General features: G+C 40.1%; 1 protein-coding gene across 1 annotated transcript; it reads right to left on the minus strand.

Moving 5' to 3' along the window:
• Positions 1-16,007: 16,007 nt before the first annotated feature.
• Positions 16,008-17,424, minus strand: LOC104243257 (uncharacterized). The gene is made up of 3 exons (XM_009798417.1): positions 16,811-17,424; positions 16,308-16,761; positions 16,008-16,253 (listed from the first exon to the last, which is right to left on the minus strand). The coding sequence occupies exons 1-3, from the start codon at positions 17,422-17,424 to the stop codon at positions 16,008-16,010; spliced, it is 1,314 nt and encodes a 437-aa protein (XP_009796719.1).
• Positions 17,425-20,994: the final 3,570 nt, after the last annotated feature.

The following is a 20,994-nucleotide window of genomic DNA, read 5'->3' on the forward strand; positions in this document are numbered from 1 at the left end:
GATAATCTTTAGTTGAGTAACAAGCTTCACTTCCCCTTAGGAACTTTGTTATCGAGCCAAAGACTATCTAATAACCCCTTGTGAGCACGTGATTTTTTCCCTACAAGAACTACTCCTACAAAAATTCAAAATAAAATGATTTTGTGTTGTTTGTGATTTATTTGTATTTTGTCTGTGCATGTTTATTTCTGCTTTAATTAAGAAAAATACAAAATATGTGTTGCATGTGCATTTAGGATTTAATTTTACAATTTAGGAATTAATTAAACAATCAAGTTTGTTTTACAAAATGGAAAAAATCACAAAAAATATGTACTTTGCATTTTAGCATTGATTGTCTTTGTATTTAATTTTGGGTGATAATTATTATCAAGGGTTAATTAGTATTCTTTAAAGTTAATTTTGAGTTTTGGTAATTAAAAATCAAAAAAAAAGAAAATAAAAGAAAAAGAAGGAACAAGAGAAGAAGGGTTAAAATCGGATTGGGCTGGTTTTTAAAAGGAAGTTTCAGGCCCAATATCACCCCAAATCAGCCCAATACCCGCCCCAATCCAGTCCGGCTCCAGCCTCAGCCAAAACGACGCCATTTCAGGCGTTTCAATTTGGACCGTTGAAATTAACTTGATCTAACGGTCCCAGGTTTCCCTCACAACCCGATCCACTTGCCCCCGGATCGACCCCGCCCCAGTACTACTCCAAACGACACTGTTTCCTTTAAGTGAACTGATCCAGGCCATTGATCGTGCTTGATCCAACGGACAAGATTAAACCATCCCCTCCGTATATAAATCCAACCCCTCACCTCGCACCCCCCCTAAACCATACCCCTGTTCATCGTCTCTTTCAGAGACAAACCAAACAACCCTCCAAACCCTAGCCGCCCTGAAACCTCTTCGCCTGAAAGCCGGCGGCAACAACGCCGATGACCATGAAACTAACACCCCTAGAGTACCTAACCACCCTCTCCACGAATCCCTTACCCTTTTTGCTCGAATCAGCCTGTAGCTTCTCGAATCTTCAATTGAAGATTCGAGCAAAACCTAAACCTACCCCAACCGGCCCCAAACTCATACCAGACATCTCCCTCACCTCCCTCATCACCAAACCACTGCCGTTGGATCCGTCAAAAATCAAATCCATCCAGGAATTGCCACTGCCGAAGAACAAAACAGAAGTAATGAGTCTGTTGGAAGGTTGAATTATATCAGCAGGTTCATCGCTCAACTCATGGTGACTTGTGAACCCATTTTTCGGCTACTAAAGAAAGATGTTGCGGTAGAATGGACGGCAGAATGTCAGGAAGCCTTCGACCAAATCAAGGGGTATCTATCAAACCCACCTGTGTTGGTCCCACCTGAACCAGGAAGACTGTTGATTCTCTATCTAACGGTACTGGAGAATTCATTTGGTTGCGTACTGGGGAAACATGATATCACAGGAAGGAAGGAGCAAGGCATCTAATATCTCAGTAAGAAGTTTGCGGTCTATGAGGTTAAGTACACTCAACTTGAGAAGACGTGTTGCGCCCTAACTTGGGTGGCCCAGAAATTGAAGCATTATCTTTCATCATATACTACTTATCTCATTTCACGCTTGGATCCACTGAAGTATATTTTCCAGAAGCCTATGCCCACAGGGAGATTGGAGAAATGGCAGTTATTACTTACAGAATTCGACATTGTCTATGTGACGAGGACGGCCATGAAGGCCTAAGCATTGGCTGATCTCTTGGCTGAGAATCCTGTTGATGAAGAATACGAGCCCTTGAGGACGTATTTTCCTGATGAAGAAGTGATCCATATAAATGAGTTGGAAATAACCAAGGAACCATGATGGAATCTTTTTTTCGATGGAGCCGCAAATGCGAAGGGAGTTAGAATAGGAGCGGTACTTATTTCTGAAACAGGACATCATTATCCTGTTACGGCTCAGCTACGTTTCTATTGTACCAACAACATGGCTGAGTATGAGGCATGCATTTTGGGTCTACGGCTAGCTGCAGACATGGATGTCCAGGACGTCTTGGTCTTGGGAGACTCGGACCTCCTGGTGCATCAGATTCAGGGTGAATGGGAAACAAGGGTTTTGAAGCTCATACCATATCGACAATGCTTGCACGATCTGAGCAAGCGATTTTGATCAGTGGAGTTCAGACACATCCCAAGAGTTCATAATGAGATTGTCGATGCTTTGGCCACCTTAGCATCAATGTTGCACCACCCAGACAAAATTCATGTTGACCCATTGCATATCCAGGTTCGTGATCAGCATGCTTATTGCAACATGATAGAGGAAGAAATGGATGGCGAGCCGTGGTTTTATTATGTCAAGGAATATCTCAGGATGGGGATATACCCGGAGTATGCCACCGGAGATCAAAAGAGATCCATTCGGCGACTGGCAAATGGATTTTTTCTCAGTGGATGAGTGTTGTACAAAAGAACATCAGATTTGGGATTATTGAGATGTATAGATGCTAGTTAAGCCACGACAGTTATGACAGAGGTACATGCTGGAGTTTGTGGGCCACACATGAGCGGATATGTATTGATGAAGAAGATTCTTCGAGCAGGATATTATTGGCTCACTATGGAGCGTGATTGTATCAATTTCGTGCGAAAATGCCATCAGTGTCAGATACACAGAGATTTTATTCATTCTCCGCCAACAGAATTGAATACAATGTCAGCACCATGGCCGTTTTTTGCATGGGGCATGGATGTCATTAGACCGATTGAGCCGGCAGCTTCCAACGGTCATAGGTTCATTCTGCTTACCATCGATTATTTCACCAAGTGGGTTGAGGCTAAAACTTTCAAGTCGGTAACCAAGAAGGCAATGGTGGATTTCGTTCATTCCCATATCATCTGTAGATTTGGGATCCCAAAGGTGATCATCACAGATAATGGTGCTAATCTTAATAGCAATTTGATGAAAGAGGTATGTCAGCAGTTTAAGATTACACACCGCAATTACCCCCATATCGTCCCAAGGCGAATGGAGCAGTTGAGGCAGCCAACAAAAACATAAAGAAAATACTTCGGAAGATGGTAGAAAGTTCGAGACAATGGCATGAAAAGGTACCATTTGCATTGTTGGGATATCGCACTATTGTTCGCACTTCAGTAGGTACAACTCCTTATTTGTTGGTATACGGAACTGAAGCAGTGATACCGGTAAAAGTAGAAATTCCGTCCCTCCGAATTATCGCTGAGGCTGGGATTGATGATGATGAATGGGTCAAAGCCCGATTGGAGCAGTTGAGCTTGATTGATGAAAAGAGATTGGCAGCAGTATGTCATGGCCAGTTGTATCAAAAGAGGATGGAAAGAGCATATAATAAGAAGGTGCGTCCCATGAAATTTGAAGTAGGACAGCAGGTGCTGAAACGCATCCTCCCACATCAGGCTGAGGCAAAGGGCTAGTTCGCCCCGAATTGGCAAGGGCCATTCATTGTAACCAGAGTGTTGTCCAATGGCGCTTTATGTTTAATAGATATCGAAGGGAAATGTGTCGACATGGCTATCAATTCGGACGCAGTTAAGAGATATTATGTATGATTTATTTTGATTGTAATTGTTATTTGTTTGTACTTGGCATTTATCGGAGAATGAAATGACGGAGGCAATTCTTTCTTCTATCCAAACACTTTAACCTTTGCTTCCCCCTTTGAGCCTTATTTATTCTTTCGTACCCCTCTTTTGGAATAAGTAATGAAAATGAATGAAAAAGAGAAGAGAAAAATAATGATAATAAAGACAAAAGAAAAGTCACAAGAAAAACAAAGGAATTGGGAACTACATTTGACCTGATTCCTCAAAGAAGGATACGTCATAGTGTAACAAAAAAAAATCCCCAAGCAAGAAAAATTGGGGCAGAAGTTGTGTTTATAATTTTGGGAAAGAAAGTTGAATCCAAGAGTTGTAATGTTTTACCCATCAAAATTATTTTGAACCTTTTACCCATTTTCTTTTAGCCATACACAAAAAAACCCATATTGATGTCCAAAAAGACCTCCCGATCAGTATCCGAGAAGTGCCAAGTCATGCAAACGGAAGTCGGGAATAACACTCTGATCCCCAGCAGAGAAGAGGATCATAAGCTGGAAAGGAATTGGTAGCCGAAAGAATCCCCAGCAAAGAGAGTCATATCGGTAACACTCTGATCCCTAGATGGAAAAAAATAAAATAAAATGAGAGAGTCTTATCGGTGAAAACCTCCACAGGCACCATAAGGCGACGTAAGTTGAGAGAAATAAAATGAGAGAGTCTTATCGGTGAAAACCTTCACAGTCACCATAAGGCGACGGGAGTTGAGAGAAATGAGAGAGTCTTATTAGTGAAAACCCCTCGAAGGGCACTATGAGGCGACAAGACAAGATTAGTGGAAAGGATCCGCATTTGGCAAAAGGTTGAGTGCCTGTTTATCCCCGGCAAGATGAGGCCGTCCGAAAGATTGATTGATACAAATAGACTGGGTTGATTAATCAGGAATGCACGACATGATCGTTGGGATCAGTTATGTCATTCAGATAAGTTCTTTTCTTTCCTTTTCCCCAGCATTTGTTCAGAAAGATTTCTTCTTTTTCTATCTTTTGAAATCATCACTTCTTCATTTCTTAGTCTAAAGACTTTATCTCCCCAGCAGTTTGTTTTTGAAAAGGATTTTTTAGAGCTTATTACCAGTTGCCAAGATGGTGCAAAAACACAATGTGGATAGGACGGGCAAAAGATAAGGCGACAAAGCGAAAAGAAGTTTGTCGCAAGACCAAATGATAAATGGGTCTAGATTCCAAGAGGACCAAATTTCCAGGGGAAATTGGAAAACAACAGTTGAAAAGTTGTGGATCAAATTCCAAAAGGATCCCCAGCAGATTTGCGAGAAGTAGGAACAACTCCGACAGATTATCGACCAAATTCTGTGATGGTCGGACAACACAGAGCTGGGAAGGAAGAGAAAAGAAAAATCATCCGCAGCAGGAATATCATCCCCAACAAATAATATCATCCCCAGCAAGTTTTGTAATAAAACGCAAAGCAGGGAAAGGGAAAAGGGGAAAAACCATCCCCAATAGGAGTGGCACGACCACTCACCACGTTTTAAACTAACAAATTATTCTTTGATTTGAAGAAGGGATAGGAAATGTTATTGACAGTGGGAAAACATGGCCACAAAGAAGATTATCAAACTGGGGTAGAACATTTTCTCTCATTGCGAAAATTTTCTTGAAATCAGATAGCCACTTGGGGAAGATGGAAGATAACACAAGTTTTGAAGGAAGTGGAATCCCCAGCAGTTTACGGGAGAAGGCAATACAAGTTTTAAAGAAAGCAATCTTGGAAGAAGCAAGATAACCCAAGTTTTAAGGGTAGTGGTCTTTGAATCAGTATCATCCCCACCATTGTTAAAAGGAGGAAAGTAACTAGAAGATAATTCCCCAGCAGTGTTATCCCCGGCTGGTTTCAGAGAAGTTAAAGCACCAGCTTTAAAAGAAGTAGTCTTTGAAGAAGGAAAATAACATATTTATGAATAAAATATCGGTGTTATCCCCAGTAGTTTTCAGAGGAATAAAACACCAGTTTTGAGGGAAGCAGTTTTGAAAGAGGATGATTCAAGTTAGAAGGAAAATGGTTCGGGAGGCAGGAAGGAACAACAACAATAAAATGCATTATTTAAGAAGAAGTTGAAGTCAGGAACCCTCTTGGAGAATGGAGGTATTACATTGTACGAAATAGTTGAAGTCAGGAGCCCGCTTAAAGAATGGAGGTGTTACATTTTAAAGTTTATTGAAGTCAGGAGCCCGCCTGAATAACGGAGGTGTTACATTTTAAAGTTTATTAAAGTCAGGAGCCCGCCTGTAGAACGGAGGTGTTACATTTTAAAGTTTATTGAAGTCAGGAGCCCACCTGGAGAATGGAGGTATTATCTTTAAAGTTTATGGAAGTCAGGAACTCGCCTGAAGAATGGAGGTGTTATATATCAAATTATAGTTGAAGTCAGGAGCCCACTTGTAGAACGGAGGTTTGTTAATTTTAAGTTAAAGAAGTCAGGAGCCCGCCTGAAAAATAGAGGTGTTATATTTTAAGAAGTTATTGCAGTCAGGAACCCGCCTGGAGAATAGAGGTCTTATATCTTTAAATTGCAGAAGAAGTCAGGAGCCCGCCTGTAGAACGGAGGTGTTACATTTTAAAGTTTATTGAAGTCAGGAGCCCGCCTGGAGAATGGAGGTATTATCTTTAAAGTTTATGGAAGTCAGGAACCCGCCTGAAGAATGGATGTGTTATATCTCAAATTATAGTTGAAGTGAGGAGCCCGCCTGTAGAACGGAGGTTATTAATTTTAAGTTAAAGAAGTCAGGAGCCCGCCTGAAAAATAGAGGTATTATATATTTTAAGAAGTTGTTGAAGTCAGGAGCCTGCCTGAAAAATAGAGGTGTCATATTTTAAGAAGTTGTTGAAGTCAGAAGCCCGCCTGGAGAATGGAGTTGTTATATTTTAAGAAGTTATTGCAGTCAGGAGACCGCCTGGAGAATAGAGGTGTTATATCTTTATATTGCAGACGAAGTCAGGAGCCCGCCTGTAGAATGGAGGTGTTACATTCTAAAGTTTATTGAAGTCAGGAGCCCGCCTGGAGAATGGAGGTATTACATTCTGAGTTGTAGTTGAAGTCAGGAGCCCGCCTGTAGAACGGAGGTTGTTACAATCCAAGTCGAAGTCAGGAGCCCACCTGTAGAATGGAGGTATTATGTTTTGGGAAGTAGTGAAGTCAGGAGCCCTCCTGGAGAATAGAGATGTTATATCTTTAAGTTGCAGTCGAAGTCAGGATCCCGCCTGAAGAATGGAGGTGTTATATCTCAAATTATAGTTGAAGTCAGGGTCCCGCCTGAAAAATAGAGGTGTTATATCTTTAAGAAACTGTTGAAATCAGGAGCCCGCCTGAATAATAGAGGAGTTATATTTTTAAGAAGCTGTTGAAGTTAGGAACCCGCCTGTAGAATGGATGTGCTATATTTTTAAGAAGTAGTTGAAGTCAGGAGCCCGCCTGGAGAATGTAAGTATTATCTTTTATGTCGTAGTTGAAGTCAGGAACCCGCATGTAGAACGGAGGTTGTCACATTTTAAGTTGAAGGAGTCAGGAGCCCGCCTATAGAATGGAGGTGTTTATTGTTATAGTTGTTGTTGAATTCAGGAGCCCTCCTGTAGAACAGAGGAATAAATTTCAAAATTGAGGTCAGGAGCCCGCCTATAAAACGGGGGCTGTTAAATTCTAAAGTTGTTGCATTCGGGAGCCCACCCGTAGAACGAGGGCGTTACTTTTAAGTTGTTAAAGTCAGAAGCCCGCCTGCAGAATAGAGGAATACATTTCAAGATAGAATCAGAGGTCAGTAATGCGGAGGGTTACAACAAAATACCCCCCAGCATGAATCCCATCGCAGAAATCGGAAGGAAGACTACAAGAGCAAGTTTGAAGATAGATAAGATGTTGTAATCCCTAGTTTTTGTCTAGTTTCTTGTTTTTCTTTTAGCACGATGTAATAAGGAGATCGAAAAGCAGTAGCAACAGCATGCAGCAGTAGTAACAGCAAAAATGCAGTCCTATGGTAGTCCCAGCTACCAAAACTTCCCGAACTACATTGACCTAATTTCCTTTTAACCAGGGATATGTAGGAAACCTTTGAAGCAGAGGTTCGGTCAAATCTTTCAAAATGCTTCACACGGATTATCCAAACGGGCAAAAATCGCTCATATCCGCTCACTTTATCTTTGCACTAAAACTCTTTGTGTTTTCGGACAAAGAGGGGCAGCTGTGAGCACGTGTTTTCGGACACTGATTGTTTGTGATTTATTTGTATTTTTTCTATGCATGTTTATTTCTGCTTTAATTAAGAAAAATACAAAAATATGTGTTCCATGTGCATTTAGGATTTAATTTTACAATTTGGGAATTAATTAAACAATCAAGTTTGTTTTACAAAATGGAAAAAATCACAAAAAATATGTACTTTGCATTTTAGCATTTAATGTCCAAATTGTGTGATTGTCTTTGTATTTAATTTTGGGTGATAATTATTATCAAGGGTTAATTAGTATTCTTTAAAGTTAATTTTGAGTTTTGGTAATTAAAAATCAAAAAAAGAAAATAAAAGAAAAAGAAGGAACAAGAGAAGAAGGGTTAAAATCGGATTGGGCTGGTTTTTAAAAGGAAGATTCACGCCCAACATCACCCAAAATCAGCCCAATACCCACCCCAATCCAGTCCGGCTCTAGCCTCAGCCAAAATGACGTTGTTTCAGGCGTTTCAATCTGGACCGTTGAAATTAACTTGATCTAACAGTCCCAGGTTTCCCTCACAACCTGACCCACTTGCCCCCGGATCGACCCCGCCCCAGTACTACTCCAAACGACACAGTTTCCTTTAAGTGAACAGATCCAGTCCATTGATCATGCTTGATACAATGGCCAAGATTAAACCACCCCCTCCGTATATAAATCCAACCCCTCACCTCGCAACCCCCCCCTAAACCATACCCCTGTTCATCGTCTCTTTCAGAGACAAAACAAACAACTCTCCAAACCTTAGCCGCCCTGAAACCCCTTCGCCTGAATATCGGCGGCAACAACGCCGATGACCATGAAACTAACACCCCTAGAGAACCTAACCACCCTCTCCACCAATCCCTTAACCGTTTTGCTCGAATCAGCCTGTAGCTTCTCGAATCTTCAATCGAAGATTCGAGCAAAACCTAAACCTACCCCAACCGGCCCCAAACTCATACCAGACATCTCTCTGACCTCCCTCGTCACCAAACCACTGTTGGTTTGGTTCGAATCAGACCATAACCGTTCGAACCCCAAATCAAACCCCCAAGAACCCTAGGAAACCAAAGGTTGAAGTTTGTCCGAAGAAAAGGAATTTGGGTGTCCAGTGGACCTTAGTCGAAGTGTTCTCAGTTGAGAACACTCGATTAAGGTCCGTTCGACCTCAAAAAGGTCCGAGTCAGAGTCCAAGTCAGGTTCGTCTAGTCTCCGTGTTCCTGAGGTAGTTTCCTTTTTCTGGTGGTCCCATTTTGTATGTGTTTATATCTGTTTATTTGTTTAGTTTAGTTTTATAGATTTTTCAATTCTTTTGTCCATTGATTCTGTCCTTCTTCAATGGCCTTTAATTTGGTCGAACTTTTTCTGGTCATGGTCAATGAATGTGATAAAATTATATAATCGATTTGAATGAGTGTCGTCGATTAGTTAAGTTTTATTATGAATCCCTGTTTCTATCAATACGATTCGAATCACCTGTGTGCCTGTTCGATTCTTATTTGCTATTGATCGTAGGTGTTGTAATTCGTGTAGTCGATTAGATAAGTGTCATCGATTAGTTTTACATGCTAGAATGTTAGAATAACCTGATTTGACTCATGCTGCTTCAATTCTAATTGAATCACTGTTGGAATTTGATAGGCTGGATTGGTTATAGCTGTTGTAGTTTTGTGATTAACTAAGAATCAGCTTAGGTATCTGTTTAAGAAGATTGGTTATAACTGATGAGGTACTGGGATTGGTTAGGACAGTAGTTTCAGGGACCCTAGGAGGGTGTTTTGGGTTTTTAAAAGGCTTGAAATGTTTAGTGCTAGTGGTCTGACTATAAGGGTACTTAATTGACCATTAAACTAATACTTTGTCTAGTAGTAGTGGCTTGGGAAACATAATAGCATGGGGGGATTAATTGAATATTATAAGCTGCCCATACCTTTGGACACAAGACACATGATAATGGGTTGTAAGAGAATATCATAGGAAAAAAATGGTGGTGGTATTAGTTTAAGTGCTTTTGAGAGGGGGAAGGGTCTGTTTTGGGCAGATAAATAGAGCAAGGTTTGGACATAATGAGGAGGTTTTTTTTAAAGAGGATAGGGGGCTGGTTTTAAGAGCAGAAGATCAGTTCTCTTTAGGCTTTTCGAGTCTGGTCTGGCTGTTTCTTTTGGGCAGACTTTAAGAGGAAAACATTCTAAAATCTTGAGGGTATTTTGAACATTCTCAAAAACTAGAAGAGTCTTAAGAGTAAGCCTAGTTCAACTAGTACTATTCCATTGAGATTGAAATGAGTTTCAGCTTGACTGTGGAGTTGTATTTTCGAGTTTTCTCTTGATTACTAAATTCTAGGGGGTATTTCTGCTTGTGTTTGGACTGATATTTGGTTGATGTCAAGTTATTTGGGGTTAGTTACCAGTTGTTTGTGTCGTTCTTGGTACTGCTGGGAGTTTTAACTGGTTTTTCCTGAGTCGCTGCTGGTTATCTTTTGGTGCATTGCTGTTGCGAACTGCTGTTGTATTGTTGCTCGCACTTCTGCTGCTGCTGATTTCTTCTTCTTCTTCTTCTTCTTCTTCTTATTTTTCTTGTTATATTTCCAACATCCAGGTACACAGTTGTAACCCTGGTCATTTGTAAGCCGAAAACATAAGCATGAATATACATGAAGATTTGAACCTTTAAGTTTAATCTAGCTTTTCTACTGACTTATATATTAGGATATCTCACTCACTAATATCATGTAAATGCATGCGGGATGTATAACTGGACATTTCTTGTAATGATTTAATTTGTGAACTTTCGAATGGACTCTATATCATGTATCTGCTCTTGTCTATTCTGAATGTATAGTTGTAGTCAATAATATTTTATTTGTTTTAGCTTGACTATTAGGTAGTGTATTTCTAATGCATGTCTGTTAGAATCCGGCCTAATAGACTAGTCAATTAATACAGCAATCTAATTGTAACATCAATGGTTTGAGTTTAGGATTAGGAATAGACATCAAAATTATCTCTTTCTAACTATCGCTCTTCTAAAACCTGTAGTAATATACTTAATTAGATATAATCACTTCACATTTCTGCGTGGCAAATTGTTGAATATGCGTAGAATAACTTATGTAAGTTTCATTAAGTGTTTAGTTCGCTTAAAATCGGAAGAGTGATGTGTTTTGTCGAAAAGATATCGCTAGCCCGTATTTAGGCGGATTGGGTCTCAACACTTGAATAAGATGGCCCAGGTCCTGTTTTTAACACTACACTCGTTTGGACCTGGGCCCAGGTTGGTGAATAACCATTCCCGTCAGCGTACTTAGGTTCTGATTTTAAACGGGTGGTCTTCATGACCCAATTATAAAAGCTCTTAAACCATATAATTAGCTAGGACTCCTCCTTTTATTTTAGAAACGAACTAAGTAGAACACTATAGATTACTTTAAGTTTGCCCTTTAAATTAACGAACGAGATGAGCCTCGCCAAATAAAGCACCTAGATTGTGGGGTCCTCGACAATTGTATATATTAAAATGCTTAGACTTCGGGACAGGCCGTTTAGCGAGTTTCACGGCCATTTCCCAAAATAAAAACGCGTTAGTCTCTTTAGGCGCGTACTTTAAATAATATTACCTTCTTAAACCTGGGTGCACATTTATGTGACCCAAATCCAAATCCCAACGAAGTCGAAATATGTCGATAATCACGGGTACATTGATTGTGACGTGGTTCGAGATGCATTTCCATGACGTTGCAATTCCTTTTAATAATGAATGAGACGAGCCTCGACAAACAAAATACATAAGCTGCGGGGTCCTCTATAAGAGTTTGCAAAATTCCTTAGACTTCGGGTGGGGCCGTTTAGCAAAAGTTCACGGCCTTTCTGAAAATTATAATACGATAGTCGCTTTAGGCGCGCCTTTAATAATTTACTCTCTTAAACTCGGGTGCTCATTTTTATGACCCAAATCCAAATCTCAACGGAGTCGAAATGTGTTGATAACCACGGGTACATTGATGTGACGTGGTTCGAGATACGTTTTCATAACGTTGCAATTCTCTGTTAAAGTAATGATGATAATGATAAAAGCGGTTAAAAGTTAAAATTTGCATATAGGTTCATAATTGTATAAAAATCAGATAATTAAGCCGAATATGATAGTTGTGCGACCGTGCTAGAACCACGGAACTCGGGAATGCCTAACACCTTCTCCCGGGTTAACAGAATTCCTTATCCGGATTTCTGGTTCGTGGACTGTAATACAGAGTCAATCTTTTCCTCGATTCGGGATTCAACCGGTGACTTGGGACACCATAAATCTCCTAAGTGGCGACTCTGAATCTTTAAATAAAATCCCGTTTCGATTGTCCTTTAATTGGAAAAACTTCCTTTTACGCCCCCTGCGGGCGCAGGTGAAAAAAGAAGGTGTGACACCCCTCAGTACCTTGCCCTCGTGAATGGTCAGGTAACTCTTGTTCGATAGCAAATTTTACTTCTTGGTAGGAACGTTTGCTACCAAGCCAAAGATTATCTAACTACTCCGTAGTGATCCGTTGTTTGCGTGCCTTGTCGTTTTAAGGTCTTATTTTTGCTGATAAAGCTTACTTTGTAGTATGTTTTCCATTGCTTCCTCATTAAAAATATTTCCATAAAAACCCAATTGATACAAAACTAGCTGAATGGAAAAAGAGTGCAGCACATACTTTCAGTGTAGGCGAGGCTCATCCGCAATAGTATCTTTTGAGGTATGCCACGTTCCAATTGCTCAGAAACTTTACTCTGCCTTGATTTCCAATTCGTATAAACCTTTTCTGGTGACAGCTAAAACCCGGTAGGGGCCTTCCCACGTTAGACCCAGCTTCGCTAGGTTAAGCTCCCGGGTGTTCTAAGTTACTTTCCTTAAAACCAAGTCTCCTACTTTGAAATACCGGAGGTTGGATCTTCGATTGTAATATCTTTCCATTCTATGCTTTTGGGCTTCAATCCTTGTATGCGCCAAGTCCTTACATTCATTGAGCAGCCCCAATTTGACCAACATTATTTAATTGTTCGCTTCTTCGTCCGCTCAGAAATATCTTAGGGTAGGTTCTCCTACTTCCGCCGGGATCAGGGCTTTTACTCCTTACACAAAAGAGAAAGGAGTTTCCCCTTGCTTGATTTAGCCGTTGTCCGGTACACCCATAGTACCCCTGGCAGCTATACGGACTATTTGCTTTTTGCTGCTTCCAATCTCTTTTTGAGATTTTGTATAATCACCTTGTTTGTTGATTCTGCTTTACCGTTTGTGCTCGGATAATAAGGCGATGTTGTGATCATTTTGATTTTTAAGTATTCAAAGAACTCTGTGACCTTAGCGCCTATAAATTGTGGCCCGTTGTCGCACGCTATCTCTTTTGGTATCCCAAATCTACAAATTATGTTCTCCCACAAGAAATCTACCACTTCGCGTTCGCCGATATTCTGATAAGGACCTGCTTCAACCAACTTAAAAAATGGTCAGTTAAAATCAAAAGAAACCTTACCTTACTAGGGGCCGGTAGCAGCGGACCGACTATATCCGTTTCCCATCTCATGAACGGCCACGACAACAAAATTGAGTGAAGCGGCTCTACCGGTTGATGTATCAATGGTGTGTAGCATTGACATTTATCACATTTTTTAACATAAGCCTTGGCATCTTGTTCCATTCGGGACTAGTAGTATCCTGCCCTAATTAATTTTAACACCAAGGAATCCGCGCCTAAGTGATTTTTGCAGATCCCTTCGTGGGCTTCTCACATAACATAATTAGCTTCGGAAGCTCCTAAACATTGGGCCAACGGGCCTTAGAAATATCTTCTATATAATTGATCTCCCTTGAAACTATATCGTGGTGCTTTAGTGTGTAGCGCCCAAGATGCCTTAGGATCTTCAGGTAATTTTTCATGCTTGAGATATTGAATGATCTCATTTCTCCACTCCCAAACCAAGATGGTCGTGTTTACCTCGTAATAGTTATTTGCGTCCAGTACCGAGTGCATAAGTTGTACGATCGTACTAGATTCTTGTCCCTTCATTTTTGTGGATGAACCCCGATTGGCTAGCGCATACGCTTCCGCAATCTTTTCTCTTTGGATGTGCGTAATTGACCATTCCTTGAACCGAGCGAGTAGAGCCTGGTCTTTCACTACATAATGTTGCATGTGTTCCTCTTTGGATTCGAAGATCCCGCAGACCTGATTTACTACCAATTGGGAGTCGCATTTGATTTCTATGACCTCGGAGTCCAGTACCCGGGCCAGATCGAGTCCTACAATCAAAGCTTCATACTCTGCTTCATTGTTAGTTAAAGGAACGGTTCTTATGGCCTACCTTAGGGCTTCTCCCCAAGGCGTGGTTAGCACTACGCCGAGCCTGGAACCCTTCACATTGGAATATCTATCCGTGAACAAGGTCCAAACTCCTGATGTTGATTGTGATACCATCACTGTATCTTTGGTAGCCAATGGCAATAGTCCCTAACTGAAATCGGCCACAAATCAACCAAAACTTTTGACTTAATTGCAGTCCTAGGTTTATATTCTATGTCAAATTCACTTATTTAGACGGCCCACTTGGCTAGCCTACCTGAAAGTTTCAAGTTTATGAAGAATGTTCCACAGGGAAAAAGTGGTCACCACGGCTATAGGATGATACTGGAAATAAAGCCTAAGCTTTCGAGCGGTGACTATGAGAACTAAGGCCAATATTTCCAGATGTGAGTATCGCATTTATGCTCCCATTAAAATTTTACTAATGTAATACATAGGAGATTGCATACCTTCGTCCTCACGGACTAAAACGACACTTATCGCTACCTTCGAGACCTCTAAGTAGATCAATAGTTATTTGACTTCCTTTATATTTGATAGTAATGGAGAACTTGAAAAATATCTTTTCAAATCCTACTGACATTCCGGAGTCTATTCGAAGTTGTTCTTCTTTTTGAGAGGTGAAAATAAATGATGGCATTTCTCTGAAGACCGGGAAATGAACCTGCTCAAAGCAGTCAGTCTCCCTATCAACCTTTAAACCTTTTTCATGCTTAACAGCTGATCTGGGATGTCTTCAATGACTTTAATTTTATCGGGGTTAACCTCGATTCATTTTTATGACACCAAGAATCCCAGAAACCTATCGGAGCTAACGCCGAATGCACATTTCTCGACGTTAAGCTTCATATTATACTTCCTTAAGATGTCAAAGGTTTCTTGCAAGTGTTTAAGGTGATCACCTGCATTCAAAGACTTAACTAGCATATCATCTATGTAAACTTCCATGGTTTTCCCTATTTGTGTCTCAAACATTTTGTTTACGAGCCGCTGATACGTGGCTCTGGCGTTCTTTAGCCCGAAACGCATCACATTATAACAATATGTGCCAAAGTTCATTATGAAAGAAGTTTTTTCCTGATCCTCCGGGTTCATCTTGATTTGGTTATAACCGGAGTAAGCATTGAGGAAACTTATTTACTCGTGCCCGGCTGTCGCATTAATCATCTGATCAATGTTTGGCAATGGGAACGAGTTTTTTGTACACACCTTATTTAAATCCTTATAGTCTATGCACATGCAAAATTTATTATTCTTCTTCGAAACTACTAATACATTAGCTAACTAGTTAGGATACTTTACCTATCAGATTGAACCATTATCAAGCAAATGAGTTACCTCTTCTTTGACAAATATATTTCTAACCTCGGCAGTAAGATGTTTTTTCTATCTTACTGGAGGCATGTTGGGATCCAAACTTAGTTTGTGCACGGCCACCTCTGGTGGGATATGTGTCATATCTACATGCGACCACACAAAGCAGTCAACATTAAATTTAAGAAATTTAATAAATCCAGACCTGAGCTCGGGGTTTAGTCCCATTAATAAGTGGAACATTCTCTCCAAGAGCTTCTCGAACAATGTGGCTTGTTCAATCTCCTCTGTCGTGGATTTTGTTGCGTCTGTTTCTTCTAGTACCTGGAAGTATCTTAGTACCTGATAGGATTCCGACGATTCCTTCTCATGGTTGAATTCACTCGGCTAGGGAGCAGGCACCTGCTCCTGTAGTTGATATGTTACATGTTCCTTCCCTTTTCTACTGGAAACTGAGATTGCATTCATCTCCCTACCGCGGGTTGGTCTCCTCTTATTTGTTTAATTCCCTTAGGATTTGGGAACTTCATAAACTGATGATGCGTTTATGGTACGACCTTTATCTCATGCAACCATGGTCTCTCCAAGATAATATTGTAACCCATATTGTCGTCCACTACCTCGAAAAAGGGAATCTTCATCACCCCTCGGCTTTCGTGTGAAGCAATATCTCTCCTCGGGTTGTAACATTTGCCAAATTGAATCCGGGAAGGAGTTTTGTGGTCAGAATGATACTTCCAATTAGCTTGGCTTATTCCAGCACTCTTCACTAATAATATTGGCTGAACTTCCTGGGTTCACCAAAACACGCTTAATTTTAAAATCTATACATTTAGAGATATTACCCAGACGTCATTGTGCGGTAGCAGTAGTCCATCTACGTCTTTCTCTGTGAAAGTAATGTCATCCTCAGTGACTACCCGGAATCTCTTAGTATGGGTTACCGACACCTTTGTCTTTTTTGCCTCCAAAAATGTCACACTATTAATCTCGTTCCCCCCGAAAATCATGTTGATCGTCAAACATGGAGGATCATCTCTTTCTTTTGAAGGCTTCGCGTTATTGCGATTGCGGCCGTGATTGTTTTTAGCCCGATCAATCAAGAATTCTCTAAGATGGCCATTTTTTAGCAATATTTCCACCTCTTCGCACAGATGCTGGCAGTCCCCAGTCCGGTGAACATTTGTCCTATTGTGTTTGCACCACAAATTAGGATACCTTTGGTCGGGATCAGATCTCATTAGCTTTGAGAACCGTGCTTCTCTAATGTTACTCATATCCAACACCAGCTCCACTATGCTGACATTAAAGTTGTATTCCGAAAGCCTGGGATAAGAATCTCGAGAACCTGATGTCTCCTTGTCCTTTATGACCTATTATTCCGGCAGCGATCAGCTCTCCTATCGGTGGCGAAAACCAACCTATTGAGGATAGTAAATCTGTGTTGAAATCATCTTTTGATTTCTCTTTATTCTTCTCCCCATCCCAACCCTTGGCCGATGCCGAAAATCTGAGCTGATCATCCTCAATCCTGATCTTTGACTCATACCAGTTATGAACATCTTGCCAAGTTGTTGCCTGGAACTCGAGCAAACTTTCTTTCAATTTCGGAGAATTATTAGAACTTCTCGGATTCAAACCTTTGGTGAATGCTTCAGCTGCCCATTCATCTGGTACGGCTGGTAGCAGCATCCTTTCCTTCTGGAATATGGTCACGAACTCTTGCAGCAATTCAAACTCTCCTTGTGCAATCCTGAATATATTGGCCTTTAGAGCATGTACCTTTCTATCCCTGGCATAGGCCTTGATGAAAGAGTCTACAAGCATCTCAAAGGAGTCTATGGAGTGCTCGGACAAAAGCAAATACCATATCAGGGCTCCCTTCATAAGGGTCTCCCCGAATTTCTTCAATAAGACTGACCCAATCTCGTGGGGAGCTAAATCGTTCCCCTTCACCACCATTGTATAGGTGGTGATGTTCTACTGATGATCTGAAGTCCCATCATACTTCAGCACGTCTGGCATTTTAAACTGCTCAGGATCAATTCTGGTATCGTACTTGGTTTGAACGGTAACTGAGTATACTTCTTTGAGTCCGGTCCTTTCAGCACTGGTGGTGCTCCTGTAATTCGATCTATTCAGGCTTTTATTCCCTCATAAACCGCATGAGCTCGATTTTAAAGGGATCACTCTCATTGTTGTGATTGGATCTGCCACCGTTCCCCTCGGTCTCATCGAAGCCGACCTCGCCCCTCGGGGTATTGTTATCGACCCTAGCGTTGTTGGAATCACCTGACAACACCTGCCTCAACTTCGTCATAACCTGATCTTGTCGTGTGAGATGGCCTATAATAGCCTTGTGTTGCTCTCATCCTTATTGTTTCAACGACGTGCTCCTCTTCAGTATCATCAGGAGTCGCCTCACGAACATGTCACAGATATTGCCCACCATGGACCGGTGTGGACTCGTCCCCCACATTGCGGTTATGATTGAATCTTCATGCTGAGGCTGATTTCCTTGGGCCTCAAAGTTATGAGCGATGTTGACACCGTTATCTGCCATTTTCTATATTTTTTTCTAAGAACAAATAATCAAACGAGTTAGTAATAGATGCAAGGATCAACTCAATTACAGAACTGTCTAATCCCCACTGTGGGTGCCAAACTGTTTACCCGTAAAATGGTATAGTCGAATTTATATGTGGTTTATAGACAAGTGAATTGATTTAATCCCAAAATAATAAGTAAATTAGATAAAAATGTAAGACTTAGCCTTGGAGTTGAGATAAAACATCAGAAATCTTGATTCGGGGAGCAGAGCTTCCGGGGACAGTAGTAACAATATGAATAAGCAAGAAAATAAAATTATATTGAGCTTTGAACAGAGTGTAGTATAAGTTTGTCAGAAAATTCGTGTCCTTTACAATGATTATATAACTCACTATTTATAGGAACAAGGTCCTAGGATCAAGCCCTTCTTTAATGACAATTATGAAGGCCATTGAAGAATGCGTAACGGTAGACCGTGAATGTCATATTTTCTGTAATGAACCATATACTTAATGTTGTAGAATATTCCCCATTAAATGCTACCGGTGGCAGACATTTATTTCGCCTTTATGAATATCATTTTCTCCAATAACAAATGAGATTGTTGCCTCCGGACTCAACTGTTTTCTGTCTTCGGCTTCACGTGTTGTTTTCTTATACGATCATTAAATATGAACATGTTTTATCCTATACACTACGGTTTCGGACATGGTTTCATTTCTTCATTGAGTGTATATATTGTTAGATCCCAAATAAAAAAAGTTTACAACAGAAGGTAAAGCGAAATCAAATTGAGATGTTGGAATTGGCTGCTGATTTTTTGGTTTGCATTTTGTAATCCGTGAGGAGAATTTGTTCGGTATGAGGGGAATAAGAGCAGTGGCTGCCAATCAAATTGTGAAATTGAAATGTGAGTCTCCAAGAGCTATTGAAGACCTCGACAAGTTACACGAGAAAGCTAGGCTTGCGAATGAGTGCCATTATTTCAGTAAGTTTCTTCTGTAGATAATTTGACTATGTAGGATTTCCTTTGTTTATTTGAAAAATTAGGGCGAATATAATTCAAAAGGGTTACGACAAAATGAATCTGCTACATAATTACTTACCTTGATTAGTGCAATGGTACTAGTGGTACTAGTGGTATAGTACTACTCATATAGACTTAGCGCGTAGACGCAGGTTCAGTATGTATAGTATGTCAGTGGCGGCCCTCGTTTATGTTTTCCTTTTGGATTGTCCGGTGTTGATACTCATACTGGCTTCCTCGGCCCGAACATGTATTGATGTTTTGAGTATGATGGCTAGCTGATACAACGTATGATATATTATGAGTTGCGGTCATGTTGGCCATGATAGTTTATACTTATAGTACGATAGAGTTCGGCCGTGTCGGCCTATGTATATTCTAGGTTACGTCCAACATTCAAGAGTTGTAGAGTGGTTCGTTCGTGCAAGTACGGGTGCCGACCATGCTCACCAAAATGGTGTTTTTGTATTTTTGCTTTTCAGTCGTTCTTTATCTTTCAATTGACGATTGAATCAATATTACTTTAATAATTGGCCTAATTTATCACCATATTCATTCTACGTTGGTTTTTTCTTTTAATTTATCTTGCTAACTAAAATAGAATAGTTGAATATTATAACAACCACGTTTGTCCTGTTGAAAAATACACACATTTGTCAAAGAATGTAAGTGCTAAATAGATTGATGTGCTGTCATATGTGGTAACAATTGGCTGATTTCTTAGTAATATGTACATAATTTTTCCTGGAAGCGGAACTACCACTAGAAGTCTAGATAGATTTTGGATAAGAATACAGCCCCTTAGCCAAGCTTGACCTTCACTTATTTTCTTTGATGTATACAGAAGTTAAAAATATATCAAATACTTCCAGTGACAAGAATGGATCCAAGTGTATGCCAATATGTTAAAATTACATTGGCAATATAATGAGATTCTATACCTTGGTTGAATTTATTTCTTCGTGATCCGTTTGAGCTCATTCCGTTGCATGAATTTCAAGGCATCAAAACCTTTACCCACTATAATGACAGAACCTATCCATCAAGATAATTATACTGTTATAGCGGGTGAAGTTTGTGACTTTACTAATACAGTAGATAAAGTTTTGTTTTTAATGTTATTGTGGATAAAGTTGTGACTTTATTATAATAGTGGGCAAAGTTCAATTACTTTAGGTGAAAAAAAAAAATAGTTTAGTGACTTTACTACTAGTGGATAAAGTTCAGTTTGTTTAGTGTGGCAAAAATCAATTTTGTGACTTTACATTATACGGAAACGATTATTGGCCATATGTGGAATTAACCAATTTTATTCTATAGGAATCATAAGTTTTAACTTATTCCGTTCAAGTGCATGAATTTCAAGGCATCAATAGGATTACAAAATATAAGTGCATGTAACATAAGATAATATTCACATCACTAGTGATGAGACAGCTCTAAAGACTTCTTTTAACCAATACCTTGATATAGGCCTAGGTATCCATACAGTCTCTTTTATAAGATCAATGAAGACATACCTCCATATATTAAGTGCTCTGTGCATGTTTGATGGGAGAGCTTGGAAGCAAACGGAGACATATTAATGTCAAGCTAAGAGCTTTTCCTATTAAATGATTTCATACTAATTTGTATGAAGATCTCAAGAGTGCAGATGGAATAACCATGTATCATATTTGACGTACACATATCCAGATTGCGTAAGATCAGTATCTTAATGGAATAAATCTTTATGCGAGGAACCTGACAATTGGGGTTGGAATTCACTGCGCTATGTTGTTTATCTAGGTTTGAAAGAAGTAGTTGTAAGATAGTTTGTTATTGGCAAGTTGGAAGTTGGATTCTTCCCACATCGGAAGAAAGAAGTTTCGTGCCTGTCATGTGAAACACTCCCGGGACCGACCTTACTCGTACCGTGCATGTTAGCCTCATAACTGATCATTATGAAATAGCAC

This window comes from Nicotiana sylvestris, chromosome 5 (genome assembly GCF_000393655.2).
Source record: "Nicotiana sylvestris chromosome 5, ASM39365v2, whole genome shotgun sequence".
Classification (NCBI taxonomy): Eukaryota; Viridiplantae; Streptophyta; class Magnoliopsida; order Solanales; family Solanaceae; genus Nicotiana; species Nicotiana sylvestris.